This window comes from Halichoeres trimaculatus, unplaced genomic scaffold (assembly GCF_033239565.1).
Source record: "Halichoeres trimaculatus isolate MK-OKI-2021-1 unplaced genomic scaffold, fHalTri1.1 fHalTri1_scaffold_7, whole genome shotgun sequence".
In the NCBI taxonomy this organism is placed as follows: Eukaryota; Metazoa; Chordata; class Actinopteri; order Labriformes; family Labridae; genus Halichoeres; species Halichoeres trimaculatus.
Window position 1 is genome coordinate 8986947 of NW_027437185.1, and position 26454 is coordinate 9013400.

Below are 26454 nucleotides of genomic sequence, written 5' to 3' on the forward strand. Positions count from 1 at the left end.
TTACACAGCATGCCCAGACAAGCCGGTGCATGTCAATGTTAGCCACAAAACTCCATCAGGACTTGGGGTGGTTTCACAAAGCAGGCTTAACAAAAACTTGTTGTCTATTAACTCGGAAATAAGGGAAACTCTGGGTTTTCGGTTTCAGTAAGGGGGTTAATAAAACCCAAGGGTTAACTCAAGCCTGTTTCACAAAGAGGTGTAACTAAAACTCTGTGTCTGTTACTCTGGCAACTGAGTCTCTGGATCTAACCTGGTCAAGAGCAGGTTTTTTTCAGTAAACTTCAAGTTTTTCTCTGTCTCCGCTCTCTGTCAGAGCCACACACCATTTCATTTCCTCATTCATTCAGTCAGCAGGCTAGTTTTGGAGTAGCGTTGTTTAGCCATCTGTCATTAAAAAAACAGTGGCTGTGTCCGAAATGGCATACTAACGTACTACATACTACATGGCCGTTGTGTATATACTGTATACTCTGTACTATAAGTATGATTAGAGTGCCAACCATTTACACTGTAGTATACTACTCAGTTTCCCATGATGCATTTCAAAACCTCCGACGACAAAAATTGGAAGCACACATAAGTCTGTGGAAGCACACCAGGCTATCAAATATCTCAGTTGATTCGCCACATTTGAAAGTTTCAAGAACATTTTAGGCGAGAAAGTCATCACGTAGAATACCAAAATGTGGTCATTTGGGCCATAAAACGCACGGATACAAATTTAATTTCGTCATTTCGGACATTCTGTTAAGAGCGCCAATATGCTATCGAAGAAACTTCCGGTCGGCTCCAAAACAAGAGCCCAATTTACAAAAGCGTTAAAGAACTTAAAGGAGATAATAAAATATGCTTTTACTTTGAAAACGGGAAGTTCACTAGTGGCTGTTTTTTAGCTAACACCGGTCTCAAGATGAATTCATCTCTCTTCAAAAAATTAAAAAATGTTTACTGCTCGCAGACACCGAAGACGATCCGTCCGTCGCCTCAGGCACTTTATTTCTTTGTACTTACGTTTAGGTTTCCCTGTAGAGCTAAGTCCATTTAAGTTGCTTCTCATCTTGTCATCTCATTCACTATTTATGTTTATAAATATGGGGCTCACAATGCATTATGGGGCGTGTCAGTGCGAGTAGTATGCCCACCTCCCATACTTACAATTTTTTCCGATATAGTATACATCCGGGTATTTCTCGCGCACACAATCTTTTCATACTATTTAATGTGAACGCACTACATACTATTTTTGACGTCACACTTAGTATGAGTAGTACGTTAGTATGCCATTTCGGACACAGCCAGTGTCAGTAGTTCATCAGCACAGTAGGTGTTACGGACCTATGTAGCGGCTGTGTACTCGTCGTTGCGTCATGTGATGAATCAGGCAAAAACTTGATATCTCTGGCACCAACTCGCCTTTTAATCTGATTAACACAGAGGAAATTTTGATGTCTCACGTCGTCTTGGGCAGTCATCAGAATAAAAGCACGAGGATGGCAACATACAGACTGGCGTGGCAACACATTACAACAGACAAAGTAAGAAGGCAGTACCTGATTAACACAGAGGCTATTTGATGTCTCACGTCGTCTTGGGCAGTCATCAGTATAAAAGCTAAAACAGAACAACAACAAGAAAAGAGCTATCTGCTTGATGCTACACCGGAGTTCGTTCATATTCAAGCAGGATTCTACAGCCCATGGTGAGGCTAACGATGTAAACAAAGCATTACAACCACCAGAAACTCCTAAAACCAAACCCAGAGTTACTTTTTACACATGTCAAACACAGAGGCATGACATTTACTTGCGAAAACAAACGTATAAAAGACATTTAGCAGAACTAATAACTTAGCGACTTACCATGAGGATGGCAACATACAGACTGGCATGGAAACACAGGCTGCACCACCCAAGTCTGCACGGGCGCCAATAGAGGGCGCTGATGCCACATTAGCTCCCCATGGATACACACTTACATATACAAGACTCAAACAACACATGAAACAAAACAAAGACATCTCATAAGACGAGATGGCAAGTGGAATCTTACTCCACTACACCTACTTAGTTTTCTCTCTCATGGCATGTCCTTTTGTCAACAATCCCATGGATAAAGGTGCAGCATTATAGAGAATTAAATATCCATCAGGAGTTGATTACCAGACTGTGCATAGATGTACTTGCATTTCCAGACAGTTATCTTTTTGAGCGGTAACATTTCACGTCTCAGTCAATCACTTACATACACAACTTAATCCGTCCTTACATTTCCAACATTACGGCTCCCAGTCATGCCCACATGCCCCAACAGATATTCTATGTTGCACTGCTTTTCTTTGCAAAGAGAAGTTTTTTGTATAATATCCAAGATGCTGAGCATTTAAGTTAGGCAACTGTACGCAGACTGGGTTTACTGCCTGAAAAAATTGAGAATTATAAAAACAGATTGTTTTTATGTGTTCATTCTTACAGATGTTAAATCAAGCGGAGATTGTAAATCTGAGTATAGTACACAACAAAAGTTATAACTAGGTTTTATATATATATATATATATATATATATATATATATATATATATATATATATATATATATAACATACAAAGGTTATTTCTGCTGCATCAAGACCTGACAGGATATGTTGCAAATTCGCAACGACAGGCATCAAAGATCAAAGGGTTAAAAATAAGGTAAACCCCCCATTAGATTATGCTGAGATTTTACCTGCTTTAACAGTGTTATTATATTTCTTTCTTAGCTGCTGCCAAGTGCACTTCACCCCCACAGGATTGAACCTTAATTAAACAAATTCAATTAATAAATATGCATATATCAATTAGCTTGATTTATTTAATTAAAGCAGATTTCCCCTATAATGTTATTGTGATTGAAAAGAACTACATTTATACTTACACACTGACCGGAGCAGAAATGTTCTCCCATGCTCTCTCTGTCTCTCTTGCAGGGTTACCAACTTTCTGCGAGTTGTATCCTGTAGGTTTCACATCATGCCGTGTGTCACTCCATCATACCCACCACCATGTGCTGTGGAGAAATATTTGATCAGGTACCCAAAACTCTCACTGTGAATCGCCCTGCTCTGGTTTCAACCTTAAACATGTTCCCATCTATTTTTTCTCTGAGGAATTTTATGTTTTTTCTCCAAAATCTGCATCCTGTTGTCTGTGGCTTTTGCCTTTGTTTTTCGTGTCAGTAGGCGGAGGTAAGGAGGACGCAGGTGACATGTTGATGAACTCTTGACGACACGTGTATGTTTATATTGATTGACAGCAGACACATGTAAAGGTGGTAGCCCTCTTTTAGCTTTTGGATGAAAGCCATGTAGTCAGAAAGGAGACTGCCGCACTGTGGAGAGCAAGAGCCAATCAAACATGAAACATCATCTCAATTTGCGGGACATGGGAAAAGTGATAAGAATGCTGTGCAGTCCCGTACAAAGCGGGACACCTGGTCACCCTATCAGTACTCTTTCTAAACCAGACAGCGTTCTGAATGGTCCATGAAAGTGCAACAGAAAGAGAAACTAACCTAGTGTTAGATTACTCACTGAAATAACCTGTCTGAAAGAAACAGCAGTTTATTTTTGTCACAAACCTTCTTTGTGATTTCTTTTTCCCCTAAGGTTATATCAAAACAAATCAAAATGAATTTGATGGAGAACTTTTATCCATGTGTGGAGTGAAAGTTAAAGTAGGAGACCAAAGAAAACTGTTCTCTTTATCTATGCGTAAACACTTACCAGAGAATCAAACTAACACCGACTCTTTAATCCCTTGTAAATAACCTCAGAACATCCAAAGTGCAAGAGGTATTCATTCATTAATTTATTCATTCAAAGGGTGTCTATATACTATAACTCTCTCACACACACACACACTCAAACAGCTTTGTGTAAGCCTGAGTGTTGTATCACTGTATGTGATTGGTGTGAAGATGAATTAGGAGAACTCTTCACGGCCTCCCCCTCCTTCTCCATATCCATCTCTGGAGTGTTTAATGAAAGGCTGCTCTCCGTCTCCAGCACAAGAGCCCTTCAGCCCTCAGCGCAGCAGGGCTGGGAATAGTTTGTGAAAGATTTAATTCAAGGTGGATGATCCTGCTGAAGAGGAGTGACTTCCTCTCTGCTGCAGATGGTGGTGGCAGGCTGCTCTTTTCAGAAACTTCACTGAACCAAAGTTCAGATAGAGCTCATCGGGTCGGAGGAAGCAGCTGGCTTTGGGAGGAAGCTCAGTCCAAAACAGAAGCACAGACTCAGGTTTACACTGCTGTCCAAAAACAGCAGCTGGAGAGGTGATGAGACACTCTCACTGATTGGTTGAAAACTGGCTCATTTCCTGCACAGCTCAAATTCATTACCACGACTACGTTAAGATGTGTTTCATGTAGATATTTAGATCAAAGTTTTTATGCATTTGTTTCTATGTATATATTCTTCATAAAACTTGATGATTTTTTTTTACTTTGCTCAAGAACAAAAAATGGTTCTACATGGTACTAAATGGCATAAAATCTATTTAATGTTATTAATTGTTGCTTTGTTGCAATTATCTTTTTTTATGTTGAATCTACTTTATGTTGTTCCTTTTTTGTTGCAAGAATTTAGCAAAGGTTGGTAAACAAACTGCCACATGTAATGAAAACAGCAAGTAGACATGCGTTTGTGTAACTTTGTTTATTCATACATTTCCAGCACTTTTCAAAGAGTTTTTGTGTAAAATACCACATTAGAAAAAGCGAGGTAGCCAGTTTAAAAAAAAACAAAAACGAACATAACTTTTTTGTACAATAGGGATACGTATGCTGGTAGGTTAAGAAAGCAGCCCTAACTGGGTGATGGGTCAACAACTTGAGAGCATGTTAATGAAATTAATACTTTAGTCAGCCTCCAAACTGAAAACATTATCAAAACATACACAATGATGAGTTTCAGGGAGGATCATCAGAAAAACGATTATCAACACATTTTAGTTCTCTATGAAAAAAAGGAAGTAAGAATTACTGAAACCGAAGTGGAGGTTCCAGGTGGAGGGGGTGTTTGAGTGAGCAGAAGGAGGTGAGGAGTTCCAGTATGTCTGCAGAGAGAGTGTAGAAGGACAGAGCCCACAAACACTCTGATGATGCTGAACCTGACACTGTGTCTGAGAGTGGAGCTGATCTCAGAGCAGTTCAGACTGCAGCACTGAATCCTGTGTCAGTCACTGCTAGATTAAGTTCACTCCTTCCTCTTCTTTTTTCTCCCAGTAACATGGTGCAGACAGAGCCTCTCCACACACAGGCTGCTGCTGCTGCTCCAACCTCTCTGGATCATCACCACTCACAGAGATCACCACCTGAGGAGAGAAGGGTCCAGAGAGCAGAGGTCATAAATCAGTGTTTATACCACAGACTGCAGAAATAATGGAGCAACCCAACAAGAACATGGACTCTCAAGAAGGGAACCTCAGAAACTGCAGTCTGTTGAGAGGACTCTTCTTCAGACAACTCAAGGACTTCACTTCTAAATCCGCCAGTTTGTTTTCACTCAGGTCCAGCTCTCTCAGATGGGAGGTGCTGGACTTCAGAGCAGATGCCAAAGCAGCACAGTTGAAAACCGACATACTGCTATCCTTCAATCTGAATAAAGGATAAATGACAAAGATAAAAGAGAATGCATTATCAAATGTGACTGTGTTTATGTTTTTAATGTGTAGCTCAACGTTTCACAGACTTGATCAAAGATTTTTGTCCTGAAATAAAGACTAGGACTTTGTCAGTGACCTTACCTCAGAGACTCCAGTCTGCAGTGTGGACTCTCCAGAAAACCACACAGAAGCTTCACTCCTGAAATCTGTGGCTTGTTTTCACTCAGGTCCAGCTCTCTGAGATGGGAAGGGTTGGACGTCAGAGCAGAGACTAGAGAAGCACAACTGTCCTTTGACAAACCACAGTTTGCCAATCTGAATCCAAAGAAAAGAAAAGAAAGAAATAGAAAACAAAAACAATGGTGAAGATAAAATTTAATTATTATCCAGTACTGTTATTTTTAGTCAGTGATAACAAAATCATTTCATTGACACCCCTTTTTTTATGATGATATCAAGACAGGAAGCTAAACACAGCCCATTGATGACTTAAACATGAACACTTGTGGGAGTTTTAGTTGATGAGACCAGACTGGATGAAAATGTTAGTGGGTGGTCTGTCAGGTCTTCAAAATGCATGACAATTCTGTCTATTGTGCCTGTAATCTGTCAAGCTAAAAAAGTATCAGCAATGCTGTCACATCCCATCTCTGTTTGGTCACACCCACCACCTGTCATGCAGCTCTCAATCTGCACAACACACCTGCAGTAACAAACACAATCTACGTATGTCATCATAGAGATATGCATGCATTTTGGTAACGGAAGTGCATTCAGACAAGTTAGCATAAAGGAAATAAGTGCTATGAAGGGCTACTTGTCTGGTACAAACTACCTGAACAAAATTGCACGGATCAGTTTTTAACAACAATAATAAGAGTAGTAGTAGTAATACTATGTGAAGAGACTGCTCACATGTAAATGTTATTATTTCACAACTACTATTAATGATTTACACAAAAATGATGGTAGGAAACATAGATACATTTCTGGGAGGAGCTCCATTGTGACCAGTGCTGTTTTTTTGGAACATGCCTCGTGGGCGCCTTATGGGGTCCTCGTGGGCACCCAGGTACCCACCCACTCAGGACCCCTGCTTTAAACATTAAAATCAAACTGTTAGCAGCTCAAAAATGTCCGGTTGTTCTGTGGTCGGTTGTCAAAAATATTACTATAGAGGGATAATTTGTTTATCAACAACGCCGGATGCACACGCAACTTGACTGCACAAGCACTGCCGGGTATAATGATTTGTCAACCAACGTAGGGGAGCTAACCATGAAAAAAAAAACATTTTTAATCTAAATATCATCACTTATATGGATGGTAAATGGCTCACAGGTTTGTGAAATAGCAGTGAGTGGACAGAAGAGATCAGCAAGTGGTCAGATATTAGGTAGACACGTTTTTAGAGGAGAAATCAGGCATATACCCAGAGAGCAATTTAAACACACAGCTGTCACTCGATGCTAATGACTGTGTTATCCATGGACACTGACTAGACTGTGACAGACCAGGATGTAAACATGTGACAACAAATCAGAAACCCTCCCAGACCAAAAAAAAGCACACAGACTGCTGAGTCTGAGACCTGGTTCATAATAAAAGAACCAGAAAACTACGTCCAGAGAACTGCACCAAATCATATAAAGACAGCACATTTAATTATTTACCTGCAGACTTCGCTGGTGTATCAGTGTAAAGTGTGACCCTGTAAAGTGGTGACTCTCAGCCGTTAATCACCGACTACTCACCAGTTAGCATGGTTGCTAACTCCATAACACCAGTTGCTCTTTGATAGTCCAAACTTGATAGACGTTGCCTCTGTTGTATAGTATTGTTTCTAAAAACTGACCGCAGAACAACCGTACATTTGTATGATGATAACAGGCTGAATTTAGTATCTAAAAAAAAGCTAATTCGTGCTACATGGTGGCACAACAGTTAGTGCTGCAGCCTCACAGCAAGAAGGTCACCAGTTCGATTCCCAGCTTGGCTGGTGGGCCTTTCTGTGTGGAGTTTGCATGTTCTCCCTGTGCATGCGTGGGACCTCTCCGGGTACTTAGACTTCCTCCCACAGTCCAAAAACATGCTCACCAGGTTAATTAAACACTATTAATTGTCTCTAGGTGTGAGTGTGTGAGTGAATGGTTGTCTGTTTCTGTGTCAGCCCTGTGATTGGCTGGTGACCAGTCCAGAGTGTACCCCGCCTCTCACCCAATGACGGCTGGGATAGGCTCCAGCCACCTGCGACCCTGAACAGGATAAGGGGTTAAGAAAATGGATGGATGGAAAACGTTAACTTGTCTGGATGAATGGAGCTAAACGCTGCTTCTGTGGTCAAGATGTGTGCGCATCTTTATGATGACGTAGACTGATAATCCTTCTACACCATGAAGTCAACTTTGATTAAGTACTGACTGTTTTAAAGAGCTACCAGTATTTGGGAGTATAGAGTGACCACACTAACTGGTGACTCTCAGCTGAACATTTCAGTGTTGGTCGGGTGACAGGCATCAGTTAACGGGGTCACATTTTACACTAAAACACCAGAAACATCTACAACTTTGTTATTAAATGTTTTGGCAGATGATAACTGCTGACATCCAAAATTCAGTTTTGACTTTGTCTATTTAATGCAACATTCTGTGTCTGGCTGAGGTTATGACAAAACATGGACATGGGTAGTTAATCATTAGTGAACCTTTATGCTCAGTGAACTAACCTCAGAATCTCCAGTCTGCAGAGTGGACTCTCCAAAAAACTACACAGTAACTCCACTCCTGAATCCTTCAGCTCATTTTCACCGAGGTCCAACTCTCTGAGATTCGAGGGATTGTACTCCAGAGCAGAGGCTAGAGAAGCACAGCTGTCTTTTGAAAATCTGTTCTCTTTCAATCTGAATAAAAAATAAGAGAAGAGAAAAATTAATTCATCATCCAATCAGACCTTTTGAATGCACCAACTCATTTCAAATAAAAATAAGTGATGTACCGTATTGACCCGAATATAGGATGACCACAATTATAAGGCAACTCTCCTCTTTTCAAGACCAACCTTTAGAAAATGACTGATGACCAAAATTTACTCTGTAACTATTTTTAATTCAAATTCTGATTCTGAATAATCAGATCTGCCTTCTAAAAGCAGAGTTTAAAAATGCTGGACTCTTCTTTGTTCTTAATTTTGCTTACTATTGGACATTTAGCCTCTTTTTTTACATTTCAGACATTTTCAAAATTTCCACTTTCTATTTTTTTTATGTATATTTGTTATTCATTTGTTAGGGCTCAGATGAGAGGCCAAAAGAGAAATTAAAAATGGAAGTGGAAAAAAACACAGACAATGGCTGAATGTTGGCTCTTTTACCTGTTGTTCTTTGCAGAGCTGAAAGCCCAAATTGTGATATGTTGTCCCATTTAGAGCACTGGTAATCCAGATTTTGTAAACTTGAAAACTGTACATCCAGAACAGGGTGATCCAATCCACTTTTGTATTGAAAAACTGACATAAAACTGAGACTGATTACCTCATCACGGACGGCAAGAAATGGGATTTCTAAATCCAAATCATTTTGATCCTGATTTAATTCTTTGAACATCTGGTCCATGGAGTTAGGTCATTTATTCCACTATTTGGGCACCACAGAGGAGAAGAGTCTGGCAAGAGATTTAGGGCCATGCTGGGCTGGGAGCACCAGGCATCTTTTGAAGGCAGAGGGTAGTAGGCCAGAGATAGTGTAGACCTGCAGTCAGAGCAACAGTAATAACAGAGTCAGTAAACTGACCTCAGAGTCTTCAGTCTGCAGTATGGATTCCCCAGAAAACCACACAGTGGCTCCACTCCTTCATCCCCCAGATTGTTGTTACTCAGGTCCAGCTCTATGAGACTGGAGGGATTGGACTCCAGAGCAGAGGCCAGAAAAACACCGCTGTCACTTGACAAACTGCAGTTTGTCAACCTGAACAAAAAAAAAAGTGAAGACAAAAATTAATTTATTTTCCAGTCAGATGTTTTAAATCATCACTGAGTCCGACTGTGTTTTCCTCTGTGGAGTTTTGTCATGAAAGTTGTAAGAGCCTGATAGAGGAGGAGGGAGGAGCGGGGCAGGGGCAGAGCCAGGAAAAAGATGGAAGTTCTCTGCGGTCCTCTCTTTCCTCGACCCCTTCATTATCCCCAGGGAGACCTCCGGGAACATGGGTTGGGGGGTCGAGGATGAGGTTGAGAGAACAGCCCAGCAGGGCCAGTGGAGGTGGATTACCAGGGAGAGGCAGCAGGCATTGATTGTGATTGGGCGTCCACGCGGCGCATTACAGGCATGACGTGCGTTTAAATTTGCACATTCGCATTTGCTGTGGCCATGGTTTTAGAACAGATTAATTCAAATAGCATAGCTAAAGCTAAGAATCAAAAATCCCCAAAAACTCTTAAAAAAAGGGGGGAAAAAAATGTTTGCTAGGGAAATACATGGAGAGGAAAAATTACATGAAGACAAGGACCAACAAACAATACTGAAAAAAGGAAAAGAAACAGACTAAGGCCTTGTACACACACTGCTGGGTATTTTAATTTTTTTTTTTTTTTTTTTAAATACTGTCGTCCACACACACACCGGGCATATCTGCTAATAAGTGTGGCTTGAAGCATGCCAAACCCATATTTGGCAATGCTCTTCGTGAAACCTGTGCCATCCAATCTGAACCCCCTGTCGTTCAGCTGTGATGTTTGTCAACCAAAAACTCTGTTTTTCAGCAAATGCACAAAAGCAGTTTTCCAAAATCTTCTTAGAAAACATTGTTTTCAGTGAAAACTGCAGTTTCGTGTGGATGACAGGCCTAAACATATAGAGATATATGCAGTTTCCCAGATACCCAACTACATGTGGACATGGCCTAAATACACACAGTGGTAATCAAACCCAGGTGAGACTAATGACAAAGGTGAAGATAACAAAGTAGGGCTGGGCAATATGGCCTAAAAATAAAATCCCTGATTTTCAGTCAGGAACACTCTCGTAGTAGATCAACCGTTTATTGCAAAATGGATACAGTTAGAATTGGCGTTAAAGCTCTGCTTTTCCAAGTACTCCCTGGGTTAGCCGAGAAGCTTGCTTGAGCTTTCCAGGGAGTGCATAGCAAACCCCCTGCATACATACAGATCAAATGGATGCATACAGATCAAAAAGATACATACATGAGGCTTGATAAAAGGAGGCTGGGGTGGAAGTGGGATTATTGTGCCTGTCAGCTGATCACAGCTGGGCGTATGACTTACGTGTCCTGCATGAACTTATGTTAACTCCATTTAATTTTTTTTTTTTTTTCTCTTGTAATGTTTTACCCACCTTTTGAAAAAAAAAGTACAACTGACAGAGAGAACAAAAAAACAGTTTTGTTTAATTGTATTAAAAAACATACAAAAGTAACCTCTATTTCACTCCTGTAATTGAAGTTTCAGCTGTTCTTCGGTTTTAAAAACTTCGCTTTGTAGTTTTAAAGGAGGCAGACTTGTTTTCCGTTCACATTAAAAGCTGCACAATTTTATACATTTTGCATTCAAAAATACAGCTAAAGAAGCTTGTATGATACCATTTCAGTGCACCAGAGCACTGTTCAGTTATATTCTACTTTTAAATACTTTAAAAACGTATGTTTATATGGCAACGGTGTCAGCAGTGTTTCAGAAAAATCCCACTGTGGAGGTCATTTTCAAAAGTTTGGGTTTTTGGTTGGCTGAAACACCGTTTTCGTGGAAACTCGAGGCTGAAACACAACAAAACTTTTGCATTTCACCCTAAAACCATTGTCGTGTAAACGGCCCCTCAGTCTTTGTGTCTGGCAGTGTGATATCATGCTGAGGTATCATTAGCTCAGGTTTGGGGTCACAGAGGAACTTTCCTCCTGTTCATGTCAACACACATCAATAACATTCTGCTGATCTGGAGCCTTTGAACAGAAATGTGAGGAATGAATGACTAAATAACTTCCACTGTTAAACAAGTCAGAAAAGTAATGGCAGAGATTCAGTGGACTCACCCCAGAATCTCCAGTCTGCAGAGAGGACTCCCCAGAAAACCACACAGCAGCTCCACTCCTGAATCCTTCAGCTCATTTTCACTCAGGTCCAGCTCTTTCAGATAGTAAGGATTGGCCTTCAGAGCAGTGGTCAGAGAAGCAGAGCCGATTTCTGACAAACTGCACCTCCCCAATCTGAATAAAAACATGTAAGTTTGAAATCTTTAAGTGTTTCATAATCTGTAGCACATGAAACACGAGAGTCTAAACAGCTGAAGCCAACTTTATTCAGCTTTTACATCTGGTTCTTGAGACAGGCAGAGCAGGTCAGACAGGCAGGTCTTACATGCACTGCGTCCTCTACTCACTCAGGGTCTAAATGAGCTGTCAAAATGGTGTAGCTGTCAAAATTACTTAATTGTGTTGTACCAACTTAACAATCAAAAGATTACAAAGTTATGCCCAGAGTCACCCCTGGCAATAGCAAGTGAATTGTTTCCCAGCTCATTGCTTGCACCCTTCAAGATGATGCCCGCATAAACCAGGTTATCCTTCGGTTCTACTCTGGGCCTGTTGCACATTGCTGCCACCTCCTGCTCTGGAGAGGTGTTGCAGTTGGGATTCCTACCTACCTTAACCAACCAGGTTAAGTTAACATAGAGTAATCTTGTAGTTTCAACAATTTTGCACATCATGCTGAAACAACATTAATTAATCATGTTTAACCACTAAACATGAATTAATTTAGTAGAAGCTACATGGCTTACTCATGCATATTGAACAAACACCCGTGTTCCTTTTTTTGAGCGTATGTATTTGAGAAACATAACAGATTTTGTTTGTTGTACCGTGCTCTCCTCTGACATGAGACTTGCATACACAGTCTCATCTGGCGTGGAATTTGAGCATGCCCTCCACCCACCCATGCAGTCACATGCAGGCTTGATAAATGAGGGTCAATGTAAGTCTGAGGCAGCCTAAAAAACCTGCCAGGTCAAATTCTTTATCCCTCCACTTGCCCTTATTCCAACAAAAATTCAGCAAACATTGACCTCAGAGGATTTTTTTTTGGTTCAATGCTCAATTAAACAAAAAAAATGAAGGGTCAGAAAAAGAGCAGAGGAAAATCTGAAAAACAAAAGAATGAGCTTCAGTTTGTGAACTGACCTCAGAGTCTCTAGTCTGCAGTGAGGACTCTCCAGGCCTGCTGACAGAAGCTCCATTCCTGAATCCCCCAGATTGTTGAAACTCATGTTCAGGACTCTGAGATGGGATGGGTTGGACTTCAGAGCAGAGGCCACAACCTCACAAGAAAGCCCCGCGAGATAACAGGCTGAAAGGCTGTAATAAAGTTGGTTTGGAAGAGAGAGGACACTTTATTTTCTGAATGTGTTTGATGAAAAGAGAGTTGATCACATCCCGTTTAAGATAAATGTCATCAGAAGGATCGCAGAGTCCGAAACATACAAACAACATCAGGGACAGAACACAACATATTACACTTTAATAAACGAGTAGATCACCCTCTTCAGAGTAATTATGATTTATAGTGTGTTTATTTTCAGGTTTTAACCATTATGCCCAGTTTCCACCGAGCTGATTTAGATTGTTTTGTCTTGGTAGAGCACAGATTTTGTAGCGTTTCCAGTGACTAACCCCAAAATAACCATATCGAAACATCTCAATTTTTGGGACCCTTCCGTTGGGTTGCCAGACATACTCATCTGACCCCCAGAGGGTGGAGCTACAACACTGCAGACTGTTGATTGGGCTTGATTGAGCTTAATTCTCCATTTGTTTGTCTGCTGATTGCAGTCTGTATGTATGTGTTTTGCTGCTGACTGCAAGACAAATTGACCTCTTGCAGGGGTAAAAAAAAAAACAATAACTTTGAACCTTGCACCTTGATTTTGCCACATGACAGTCACAAAGAAGACAAATTGCTGGATATCTCACATTGTTGCTCTTTGTTTATTGAGTCACATATTTCTTCTTCGATGGATTTATTTGAAGGGTACACTGTGCCACACTTAAGTAACACTTAAGTAAATTAAGTAACTGACGCAGCTATTGGCCTCCGGCTTACATGCAGCCTACCAAAAGGGGATATGGTTAACTGTGGAAACTCAAAAAGGATCAGCTGCTTGGTGGAAACGGGGCTTCATATCACACTGATTTATAAGGTTGATCTCAGATAAACTTACTCAGCCTTCCTACAGTTCCTCACAACTGGAATCAGTTTCGGCCATTCTGGCCTTGATGTGTTGTATTTCTTTGGATCTAACTCATCCAGAACCTCCTCTGACATCTGCAGCATGTAGGCAAGAGCCGAGCACTGGACCGCTGAGAGTTTCTGCTCTGATCTGTTCTCTGACCTCAAGAACTCTTGGATCTCCTGATGGACTGAGGGGTCCTTCATCTCCGTCAGACAGTGGAAGATGTTAATGGTTCTGTCAGGAGAGACCCCAAAACTATTCACCTTCTTCAGGTTGTCGATGACTCTTTGGATCATCTCTGGATTGTTGTCTGTGTGACCCAGCAGACCCCCTAAGAGTCTCTGGTTTGACTCCAGGGACAGTCCATGAAGGAAGCGAACAAACAGGTCCAGGTGACCAGTTTTACTTCTCAGGGATTTTTTCATGGCTCCTTCCAGAAAGACTTTCAAAGAGTCATCACCTTCACCACCATTTTCATCATCATCGTCACCATCATCTTCATCATCATCCTCATAATCATTATAACCATAATCACAATCATAATCTTCACTTCCACTGTCACTGTCATCACTATCTTCATCAGTGTCTTCATCTTCATCACTATTTTCATCACCGTCTTCATTAATGTCGTCATCATTAGCGTTATCATCACTATGTTCTTGTCTCTTCGGAAAATCCTTCTGTCCTGGTGTGCATTCACGTATGAAACGGTGGAACATGTAGACTGCAGCCAGAAACTCCTGAACACTCAGATGAACGAAGCAGTAGACTGTTTTCTGGAAGATCACACTCTCTCTCTTGAAGATCTCTGTGCAAACTCCTGAGTACACCAAGGCCTCAGTGACATCCAGACCACAGCGCTCCAGGTCTTCTTGGTAGAACAGGATGTTTCCTTTCCTCAGATGTTTAAATGCCAACCTGCCCAGCTTCAGAAGAACTTTTCCATCGGCATCCATCAGCTCCTGAGGACTGGTCTGAAGACTGGTCTCATGACCCTCAGCAAACTTCTTCTTCTTCCTCTGAGTCTGAACCAGCAGGAAGTGTGAGTACATGTCAGTCAGGGTCTTGGGCAGCTCTCCTTTCTGCTCTGTGCTCATCATGTGCTCCAGAACCGTAGCAGTGATCCAGCAGAAGACGGGGATCAGACACATGATGTGAAGGCTCCTGGTTTCTGTGATGTGTGAGATGATTCTGCTGGACACATCTTCATCACTGAACCTCCTCCTGAAGTACTCCTCCTTTTGGGCGTCGGTGAAGCCTCGGACTTCAGTCAGCCTGTCTACACATGAAGGAGGGATCTGATTGGCCGCTGCAGGTCGAGAAGTGATCCAAACGAGAGCTGAGGGAAGCAGGTTTCCCTGGATGAGGTTAGTTAACAGCAGGTTTACGGACCACTCCTGTGAGACATCAGACACAACCTGAGTGTTGAGGAAATCCAGAGACAGTCTGCTTTCGTCCAGGCCGTCAAAGATGAACAACAGTTTACAGACAGCCAGCGTCTCTGCGCTCAGCATCTCTAATGTTGGATGGAAAACATGGAGCAGCTTGAGGAGACTGTAGTGCTGGTCTTTGATCAGGTTCAGCTCCCTGAATGAAAGCAGAAGTACCAGACTGAGGTCTTGGTTTTCAGAGCCCTCTGCCCAGTCCAGAGTGAACTTCTGCACTGAGAAAGTTTTTCCAATCCCAGCCACGCCGTTGGTCAGAACCACTCTGATGACTCTCTGTTGCTCAGGTAAGGCTTTAAAGATGTCCTGGCACCTGATGGGAGTGTCCTGGAGGACTTTCTTCTTGGAGGCTGTCTCCAGCTGTCTCACCTCATGTTGGGTATTCACCTCTTCACTTGGTCCCTCTGTGATGAAGAGCTCAGTGTAGATCCTGTTGAGGAGGGTTCTAGTTCCTGCTTCATCACTTCCTTCAGTCACAAGTTCACATCTTCTCCTCAGACTGATCTTGTGTTCCTCTAAGATCTCCTGCAGAGCAGCTGGCTCTTAAAAAGACGAAGAAAAGTGAGAAAAAACAAAGAGAAAGTGAAAATGAAGTGATCGTTTCCATTAGCTCATCAATATGAAAAGATATGCAGGGAGTCCTTGTAGCTCTGTGTCCAACTGTGCAAACTAAACTAAGTTCAATGCCCATCCCTGAGTGCCAAAACTCATCAAAGTTGAGTGCATGGAGAGCAGAGAGAGTTACAGTGAGTGTCTAGATGGACACCGTGAGGGCGCAGAGTGTTACAGCGAGAGCGCAAACAGAGACCGCAAGCTTGTAGGGAGTGGGCTTCATGCATGCTGATTGTTATGGTTTCTATGTGCGCTCAAACTGGCACTTTCCTGACCCCATACATACCCAAATTGGGGTTCAAATCCTGCTCCTGCAGTCAGACGGCAAAGTTCGTCAGTAGGGTGGAGATGAGTATGAAAGTGTGTAACTGGTACCATAACAGTCTGTGCCATAAGTGCATTGATGGGTGAAAGAGACAAGAAGTGTAAAGTAATTTTCTGAATGAACAAAAATATTGTTTGTACAAAGTTTACGTTTTAAAATGTTTTGTACATTTGCACTGCATTGACCATTTATAGTTGATTATGGGGGTGCCAGGAGTGGAATTTACAGCTTCTCCAAGTGGATCCTGATTTATAAAGGAACCATGGTGTGTAGGTGTGGGTACGAACCATAGACTGTATAAAATATGGACATAGCCTCCAAGACATCGCCTGCCTGATATGGGAAAATGAAGCCAATCCATGGACGCAGCCACATTGGATATGTACAAGTCTTGAAGCTTCCTTTCTAAAAGCTATAGGGCACTTGTCAGTGACGCAAGCTGAACTGTGTCTCTGATTGGATAATCATACAATCCCAATGTTTACCAAACAGCCGAGTTAGAAAAAATCCACCCCATTAGCATATAAGACCCAAGCCATTATTTGAACCAGGCTGTAAATATGCTTTTTAATGCCATAAAAGTTGGGGTTCTTTTGTCGTTGCTTTTTTTGGTTTGGTGTGTACATGGTTCCTGGTCTTTCTGCAGCCAGCCTCAGGCGGATTCCCGCATAGGCTTTATTTTTTTTAAACCAGATGTTGCCCCTTGGTACGAAGGGTTTTATGAATCAGAATCTTTCTGTGCGCATGTCATTTCAGGGTTTTTGGTGCACATACAATTTTAATAAGGTTTTTTAAATGAGGCCCCAGATCACAGAAAAAGACAGGTGTACAGGCTTACTTTGTTCAGGGCTGGTCTGACAGGCTCCTGTTCCGGGTCTGTTTCCACAGCTGGTAGAGACTGGATCCTTCAGGACGTCCTTACACACAGCATAGCAGGGAGGCTGCTCCTCCACAGGAACAGGACTCCTCTCCCCCCCCCTGTAAACACAGGTCCTTATATGTACAGGATTTGTTGACTAATGTGGAAATACATCAGGAGCTTCAGTCTTACTTTGGTTCTAAGAGTCCAAGTTCATTCCTGAAGTTCACAGTATCATCTTTGGAATGGTCACTCTTCAGAGACAGACAGCTGGGTCCAGGAGACCCTGCTCTCTGTGTGATTGACTGAAGTCTGCAAAAAACAAAATGTTCTTTTTACAGTTTTTTTTACGATTGCTTAAGCACAACTTTGAAAACAGAGCTTGGAAATTCAAAACACTACACACAATTAACACAACCACCCACACAATATGCAGAACACCTCAGATCCTGAGCAAAATGAAACACTTTTGTAAAAACCATATACACATTTATAAAAACCACTTAATGTTACCATATGAAACACACACATTTCATAAGGCTTAATTCTGTTTGAACCAGTTACACACTGCTGTGTTTAACTCAAAACACTTTTTGCAGTTCTACCTCTCAGTGATTAGGTTGCTGTGAGTCAAGTACACAGAGAAAGTGCAAATACAACATGGTAAATTCACCAAACACAACACAAGATCAGTGCTGCAGACTATTGAAAATGTGTTTTATTTATCTTCATATAACCAAAATCAGTCAACATAGACAATCACAACAAAACGTATTCTCCTCCTGCTTCAGGTATTCCTCTACCTGTAGCTCCTGCTGGTCCTCCACAGATTCCTCCTCTCACCCTGACTCTTCTTCCTCTGACTCCTTCTATTTTAGTCAAAAGCACGTTAACTCACCTGCTGCATTTTTACAGTGCTCAAACCTGATTGGTGTGTCTACAATCAATCATGGGGGTGTGCTGATTTGTCAATCAGAGCTTTGGAATTTTTTTCATTTTTTTTATTTTTTTATAATGAACATTTTATTGACATTTTGTTATATCTAGTACAATTATTTTATCAATAATTTATCAAATTTTCGCCTAATAGACGGAAAAAAAGAATATATATATATATATATATATATATATATATATATATATATATATATATATATATATATATATATATATATATATATATATATACCAAAAAGTTAGTAAGAAAAGGGAAAGAGAAAAAATATTACTCAAACAAAAAGGAAGAAGAACAAAACAATATGTTATATAACAACAGTTATAATCAAAGCTTGGCAACAATGGACACACCAGTGTGACATGGTACAGGTACACAGATTTCTTATCTATATAGGCCCTGGAGAGAGAAGTAACCAAAAATTTGTCGATGATTAAGTTTTGAAAGCTTCACCCATCTCCCACACCTCAATTTGCAGCATTAATACTGCACAGATATCGCAGAGCTTTAGAATTGTAAGGATGTGATATCATGAAATACTTCTGTGTCTGATGTATACAAGTGTGTTTAGTGTTTTGCAAGTCACTGTGTGTACTGTTCTGAAAAAAGTGTGAGGCTGACTTTGTGTTTATACTGGTGAAAATCTGGTCCACTGTTTTCATCCTTGAGTGCAAGGTGCTGATAATTTTGTGATTCTTTGGTTTTTAGTGTTTCTGCAATCATAAAAAAACGATGACAACTCATGAATCTTGGACAACAACTAATAATAAGAAATCAGATAAAAGAGAAAACATCCGTTTTAAAACCACTAACCCTGAGATTATGTTAAAAGTCTCCTAGATTAGAGCACAACCTCTGCAGGTAGCTGAGAGCTGATGATAAGCTTTGATAATGCAGCTGTCAGTGATCAGAAGAGTTCAGCATGACTGTTTGTTCACTGAGATATGATCACAGCTCTCTGACTTCATGACAAGTGTCTGCTTTACTAAGAGGAAGATGGACAAAAGATTTGTGGGGGTTCCTGCAGACTTTTTAAAACCAGACCTGTTTTTTCAGGGTAAGGGTTAAAAGTTGTATCAAAAAGGAACATAGACCGCCCATGGTTGTCCATAAAGGTGCCACATATTTGGAGAAATACATTTCATTCATCTGAAAATATCTGTTATAAATGAGCAAACTTGTATTCAACTAGTCAAACCTATTAAACAGCACTTCAGAGAATTATTCAATTATTGGAAAATAACATTTCTTGAATTAAAAGGAATACAAACATGCAACTCTTTGAAAGACTCTTACTTTGTGTCTGAGGGTCCAAGCTTATTCCTGAAGTTCACAGTATCATCTTTTGAGCAGTCACTCTTCACAGACAGACAGCTGGTTCCAGGACACCCTGCTCTCTGTTTGATGGACTCAAAACTGTAAAAACAAACATGTTCGTGTTAACAACTCATAAATCTTTGACAACGTCTCAGAGAAAAGAGGAAATAATTTTAAAACCACTAACCCTGAGATTAAGTCTAAAGTCTCTGATCTAGTTTAAGAGGAAGATGGACAAAGGATTTGTAGGGGTTCCTGCATACTTTTTAAAACCAGATTAAAGACTTTTCAAGTGTTGAGGTTGACCAGCCAACTATTATCGCCCCTCCCTACACCCAGAATATATACTGTGCGTAGGGGCCCCACAATCCATGTTGACCCCATTTTATGCAAGGGAATGTCTGCATAGCAAATGTGCAAAGGGGGGCGCACATCCAGCACCAGGTCAGCCCAAGGCAGGAGAGAAATAAAACTGAGACAATTGATCTGACACTGCACAAGATGCCCCAGACAATTTCAGAATAAAAGCATATTCTGTCAAATAAAACACAGATACACTACTCAAACATCAAGCTTAAATCACTTTAACAACTTAGAAACACAAAGGTTTGCTTATAATTACAACAAAAATGGCCTCCAAATAGCAATATGAATTGGAAGCAAGAAAAAGAAAGAAAAGTCCAAACCAAAGAAGGCCTGTCCTTCACTTGAAGGTTGGCCTGTTGTTGACTCTTACTTTGTGTCTGAGGGCTCAGGTTCAGTCCTGAAGTTCACAGTATCATCTTTGGAGCAGTCACTCTTCACAGACAGACAGCTGGGTCCAGGAGACCCTGCTCTCTGTTTGATGGACTCAAAACTGCAAAAACAAAAATATTCAAATTAACAACTCACAAATCTTTGACAACATCTCAGAGAAAAGAGGAAATAATTTTAAAACTACTAACCCTGAGATTAAGTTTAAAGTCTCCTAGATTAGAGCACAACCTCTGCAGGTGGCTGAGAGCTGATGATAAGCTCTGATAATGCAGCGGTCATTGATCAGAAGAGTTCAGCATGACTGTTTGTTCACTGAGATATGATCACAGCTCTCTGACTTCATTACAAGTGTCTGCTTTACTAAGAGGAAGATGGACAAAGGATTTGTGGGGCCTCCTGCAGACTCTTTAAAACCAGATTAAAGACTTTTCAAGTGTTGAGGTTGACCAGCCAACCATTGTTACCCCTCCCTACACCCAGAATAAATACTGTGCGTAGGGCCCAACAATCCAGCATCCGACCAATCAGCGGTCAGATGTAAAGACAGGCAGTTGGATGTGGGTTGGATAAAGGTGTCTGTCGTTCCCTCCAAGCACAGACACGAGTCGCTTTCACTTCACAGATTTTTGTGCAGCTTTTTCTACAAAAGCATCCTAAAAACACATGCTATCTACAGGAGGTCGCAAACATCACATATTGTCATGCATAAGCATTGTCCTCTTCTGCTTGTTTAGTGCTGTGAAGCACAGACAATTTCAGAATAAAAGCATCTTCTGTCAAATAAAACACAGATACACTACTCAAATTTCAAGCTTAAATCACTTTAACAACTTAGAAACACAAAGGTTTGCTTATAATTACAACAAAAATGGCCTCCAAATAGCAATATGAATTGGAAGCAAGAAAAAGAAAGAAAAGTCCAAACTAAAGAAGGCCTGTCCTTCACTTGAAGGTTGGCCTGTTGTTGACATAAAAGGACTTAAAAAAAATATTTGTGGCATAAACACCCCAGCTGTGAGGAATAATGCTGCTTAGATGTGGACTGGTGATTACATTTTTAGTGGGACCTTCTTATCTTTCATTGACTGACTTGTTAAGTGCATAAACATTCACCTCTGTTGGAAGAGGAGTGGTTAATTAACCAGCTGCTGGTTGTATATTGGCTCAGGTTTATAGCCTATCAATCCATGATATCAATAAAGGTTTAGGGATATTATCATGGAGATTAATGTCCCCATCTCCTGTTAAATGAAAGTCACAAGAGTCATCTAATCTTATGGTTGGATAAGATAAATTAAGATTATCCTTTTATTGGCCCACAATAGAGAAATTCAAAGTGTTGCAGAAGCAAACAACAGCCTAGAAATACAGAACCTAAGTAAAATTATAACAAAAATGACATAAATAAAACAAATGCAGAAATATTAAATCATAATGATTTTTTGTTAGTTGCTGTCATATTAGCATTTAGAGCATTTAACATTTCATGAGGCTAGTATTTACATTATGGTTCTGCAGCCAGAAAATGTAGATCTGTGCATCTGTAAAAGGCTTGTTCCAGTGTTGAAAGAGGCTGTTCATTTCATATGTTCCAACTAAAAAAGGGTTGTGAACTGAGATGGCATTTCATGTTACGGTCATGTTGTAATGGTGTAATGGGGGGGCTGCTGCTAAGGGCCCTGACTTGGCCTGGGTTGGCCCTGTAGCCACCAGGTTTTTCTGGGGGGGGGGGTTATGGTTAAAAGTTGTATCAAAAAGGAACATGGACTGCTCAGGGTCGTCCTTAAAGGTGCCACATTTCATTCATCTATAAATATCTGTTATAAATGAGCAAACTTGTATTCAACTAGTCAAACCTATCTAACAGCAATACAGAAAATTATTCAATGATTGATAAATAGCATTTCTTGAATAAAGAGGAACACAAACATGCAACTCTTTGAAAGACTCTTACTTTGTGTCTGAGGGCTCAGGTTCAGTCCTGAAGTTCACAGTATCATCTTTGGAGCAGTCACTCTTCACAGACAGACAGCTGGGTCCAGGAGACCCTGCTCTCTGTTTGATGGACTCAAAACTGCAAAAACAAAAATATTCAAATTAACAACTCACAAATCTTTGACAACGTTTCAGAGAAAAGAGGAAATAATTTTAAAACTACAAACCCTGAGATTAAGTTTAAAGTCTCCTAGATTAGAGCACAACCTCTGCAAGTGGCTGAGAGCTGATGATAAGCTCTGATAATGCAGCTGTCAGTGATCAAAAGAGTTCAGCATGACTGTTTGTTCACTGAGATATGATCACAGCTCTCTGACTTCATGACAAGTGTCTGCTTTACTAAGAGGAAGATGGACAAAGGATTTGTGGGGGTTCTTGCAGACTATTTAAAACCAGATCAAAGACTTTTTTAGACACACAAAAAAAGTTGAAACCTTTTTCTGCGAAACAATCAAAAATTAAAATCTTGTTTCATGTCCAACAATAAGATGCTCCTATTCCAGTTTTGAAAGATTCAGATCTTTGGTTACAGAAATAACCACATTGGCACTTAAAGGCTGACACATTAACCAGCTTCCACCTGGTTAGATGATCCTGGGTATAGAGACCTCTTGAGACATTAAAATTGGTCAAGATATAGAGACATTGCGTGAGGACGTGTGGATTCAGAGGCTTTCAGGATTTCATAGAAATCTTTAAATTGTAGACAAATGCTTCTTTCATTGTTTGTTTCAGCAACTATGCTTTGCCAAATTACTGCTAGTGATTGGGCCAACCAGCCACCTGTTGGTCATCTAGTTATGGTACTGATTAGCTACTATTTGTGGTAACGCTACAATGCTGAGAAGGAGTAAGAAGTCTCAGGCCACAAGCCAGAGCTGTCAAAAGATGAAGGACATTAAATTTTCTACAACTAAACTGCTTGTTTAAATTCCATCACCATGGAAAACACATCAAAATGATGCCATTAGGAGGGGTTAGGCTTGGGGTCAGGTTTTAGGGCCCAGCATTCCAACATTTCAGCGGTCTGCAAGGAAATGTGAGCCTCTCTGGGATTTAAAAGAAACCTTTGAATTTTCAACCAATGCTTCATTTTTTTGTTTGTGTCAACAACTACACAAACTGCTAGAGGTAAAATCAACCAGCCACCAATTTGTCATCCAGTTACGATATTTTTAAGCTACTTTTACAATTACCTAAAGGTCATGTCTCCCTGTTTTATATGTTGTTAGAACAATACAAACTACTTTAGCAGTAGTATCAAAAAGGAACAAAGACCGCTCAGAGTCAACCAGTAAGTGGGAAAATGTTAAGAGAAATACTTTTCATTAATTAAAAAGTATTCATTATAAATAAACAAACTTGTATTTAACTAGTCAAACCTATTTAATGCCAATATTGCACAACAGAAAACAACTGCATGATAGAAAAAAGGAATAAAATCAACAACCAGAAAAAAAAAGATACAGAAACTTGCAACTCTTTGAAAGACTCTTACTTTGTGTCTGAGGGCTCAGGTTCATTCCTGAAGTTCACAGTATCATCTTTAGACCAGTCACTCTTCAGGGACAGACAGCTGGGTCCAGGAGACCCTGCTCTGTCCTCCTCTTCCTCTAATCTGGCGCTCATGTTTGGACTGAAGTCAGACTGAGGGGTTTCAGAGAAACACTCACTGAGAGTTTAACACAAGAATCAGGAGAAACCAGTTTAGTTCAAGAGCCCCAACTCAGAAAACAGGGACAGGAACAGGCATGCAAGCCACACGCACACACACACGCACACACACACACACACACACACACCGCACACACACACACACACACACACACACACACACACACACACACACACACACACACACACACACTCGTTCAGTGTCCACTTACTTAAACAGTGCATGAACTTACCGGAACCTACGATCACATTTCACAACCGTTCTGTGGATCCATCCCCACCGTTCTTTCTCTGCGTCTGCATAGTCGAGATGGCGACCAGTGAGTGAAAAGTGTCCTCCGTTACACTCAACTTTTCAAACATTTGAGCAACAGCTGAGAAGTTAAAGTGTTTTTGTCCCAATGAAGCGCTAACCTCGGTCTAAAATAATGTGGAAGTGCTAAAATATGTCACGTGTCTGCTTGAGGCTGGCCCCAGAAGTACCGTCACAAAGCCACAAGCTGTGTCCCAATTCAGGGGCTGCAGCCTACGGAGGCTGGATTTGTAGACCGATTACGTCACAGCGGTGCGTCGGAGGCTGTTCCAATACGAAGGGTGTTTCTCAATTCAGAGTTCGCAAGTTCGAACTCGCGAACTCTGGAAGTTCGAACTTGGCAAGTTCGTCTCTGAGTTCGGACTTCAGAGGTCGGGAGTCCGCAGGATGATCCTACCACTATTGGAACGGCAGCGGACTTGCGTCCCCTTCCCTGTACGTCCACGTCACATCCGGTTGTCTTGCCAGCAGTTTGACAAAAATTACACAAATAAAAAGCATAAATTATAACATAAATCAATCATGTCTCATGTTGTGGTAATTGTTTCATAGTAATTTATTAGTTTCTCCGAATTCCAATAAATAGCAAACCAGTGGCGGGAAAAAACGAGTGTAGTTGGGGAGGAAAAGAAAACATCGGTTCTGCGTCTGCTTGGCACGAATTCAATCAGTTAAGTCTAAAAATTCACACAAAAATGAACGAAATCGACATGACTATTGCTGTCGGCATACTTTATATCGCCGCTGAAGAGGAGGCTGCACGATTGAGGAGGCAGATCCATCAGAGGAGGGCCAGGATGAGGCGAAGGATGGCAAGACGACGCGCCCTGCTGGCCAGTTTCGCTGTCTTTGTACGTTCATTTCATCTCATCCAGATTAGGAATAGACAATTAGATATACTTTGAACTTACTTACATTAGCTCTATCCCAGTGAAAGACAAACTGATATCTTAAGTGTATGTTTCAAGGCTCGATAAAGTGCCGAAAATATCAATCTAAGTCACTCCACAAAACAGTCTTTGCCGCATAGAATTACTCATATGTCATACATCGAAAAAAATGGCCAGTAAACATTTCATTTCGAAACCTTTCACAGTAAACATACAAGACAGTGTGACTTTTTATGCTTAGGACAAAGACAAACGGGGGCACCACTTACCTTTAATACAAATAATAAGAAATTACGCAAAAACAATCATTGAGTAGTTTTGCTTAAATAAATACATGCATATATTCAAACATAAATGTTATATAGGCTACACACTGAAAAAGGTTAATAATTTAAGTTAGTATGGTAGGGTAAGGTTAATGATTTAATGATCCAGAGTAAAAAGATTTAAATTGGGAAAGTTTATTAATAATAATAAGACATAGAAATGTTAAAAATCAATAACATTAAAAATAATGAATATATTTAAATTCAGAAGCATCAACATTAATAGTTAACTAATTGATGATATGTTAAAAATCAGGAACATTAAGAATAACAAAAATGAATAAATAATGTTAAGTTAACAGTGAGAATAATTAATAATAGGTTAAAAAATTACAAGTAGGACTATATACATAATAAAACATTAACATTGATAATAACAACTAAACTTACATTTATTAAAATGTAAATATAATAAATATAATAAATAGGTTAAAAATCTGATTATGTAAATATAATAAATATAATAAATAGGTTAAAAATCTGATTATTTAAAAAAAATGTTGCATTTTTGTTCCCCTTTTGTTGTGGCCAGGACCAAGAGCCTGCCAGGAGGTATGCTCAAGTCAACTCCAGTGTACCCATCCTGGCTTTGTTTTATTCGGACGCCGAAGCTGACACCAAACCAGCCTTCAGGCTCTCCAGGGACAGCATCAATATGCTTCTCCAGATGCTGCCCTTGGAGAGGACCCATGGATGGGGTGCAGAAGTGGAGGTGCTGGTGACCCTGTACTGGCTGGCTTGTGGGGCATCCTACAGGGTTGCAGGAGATATTTTCTGCATGCCACTGGCCACTGTCTGCAGGGTGGTCCATCGCACCATTGATAAAATGATGGACACCCTACACAGAGCCATCCATTTCCCCAAGGAAGAGGAAATGGTGGGGGTGGGTGCTGGCTTTGCCCGCCTTGCTGGCCACGAGGTGTTTCGTTGGGCTGCTGGTGCAATCGATGGGTGCCATATCAGGATCCGGCCCCCTGGAGAACCACAAAGGCAGGCCTACATAAATAGGAAGCTATTTGCTTCCATAATTTTGCAAGCTATCTGCGACTCCAGGGGGCTTTTCCTGGATGTGTACATCGGGAACGCGGGGTCCGTACATGATGCCTTGGTCCT

At 40.7% G+C, this 26454-nt stretch overlaps 1 protein-coding gene across 1 annotated transcript; it reads right to left on the reverse strand.

The window, feature by feature from the left end:
* Positions 1-4769: 4769 nt before the first annotated feature.
* Positions 4770-24467, reverse strand: LOC141793067 (uncharacterized). The gene is made up of 12 exons (XM_074673409.1): positions 24046-24467; positions 23637-23785; positions 22098-22217; positions 17095-17234; positions 13863-15861; positions 12826-12999; positions 11680-11853; positions 9432-9605; positions 8370-8543; positions 5786-5959; positions 5463-5636; positions 4770-5353 (listed from the first exon to the last, which is right to left on the reverse strand). The coding sequence occupies exons 2-12, from the start codon at positions 23765-23767 to the stop codon at positions 5347-5349; spliced, it is 3441 nt and encodes a 1146-aa protein (XP_074529510.1). The 5' UTR covers positions 23768-23785; positions 24046-24467; the 3' UTR covers positions 4770-5346.
* Between the last annotated feature and the right edge of the window lie 1987 nt (positions 24468-26454).

Excerpts from the sequence above, each read along its gene's own strand:
- LOC141793067 (XM_074673409.1), bottom strand. The coding sequence starts at position 23,767 with ATGAGCGCCAGATTAGAGGAAGAGGAGGACAGAGCAGGGTCTCCTGGA. Across the intron at positions 22,218-23,636 it reads CCTGAGCCCTCAGACACAAA|TTTTGAGTCCATCAAACAGA; the intron begins GTAAGAGTCTTT and ends TTGTTTTTGCAG. Across the intron at positions 15,862-17,094 it reads TCAGACCAGCCCTGAACAAA|AGCCAGCTGCTCTGCAGGAG; the intron begins GTAAGCCTGTAC and ends CGTCTTTTTAAG.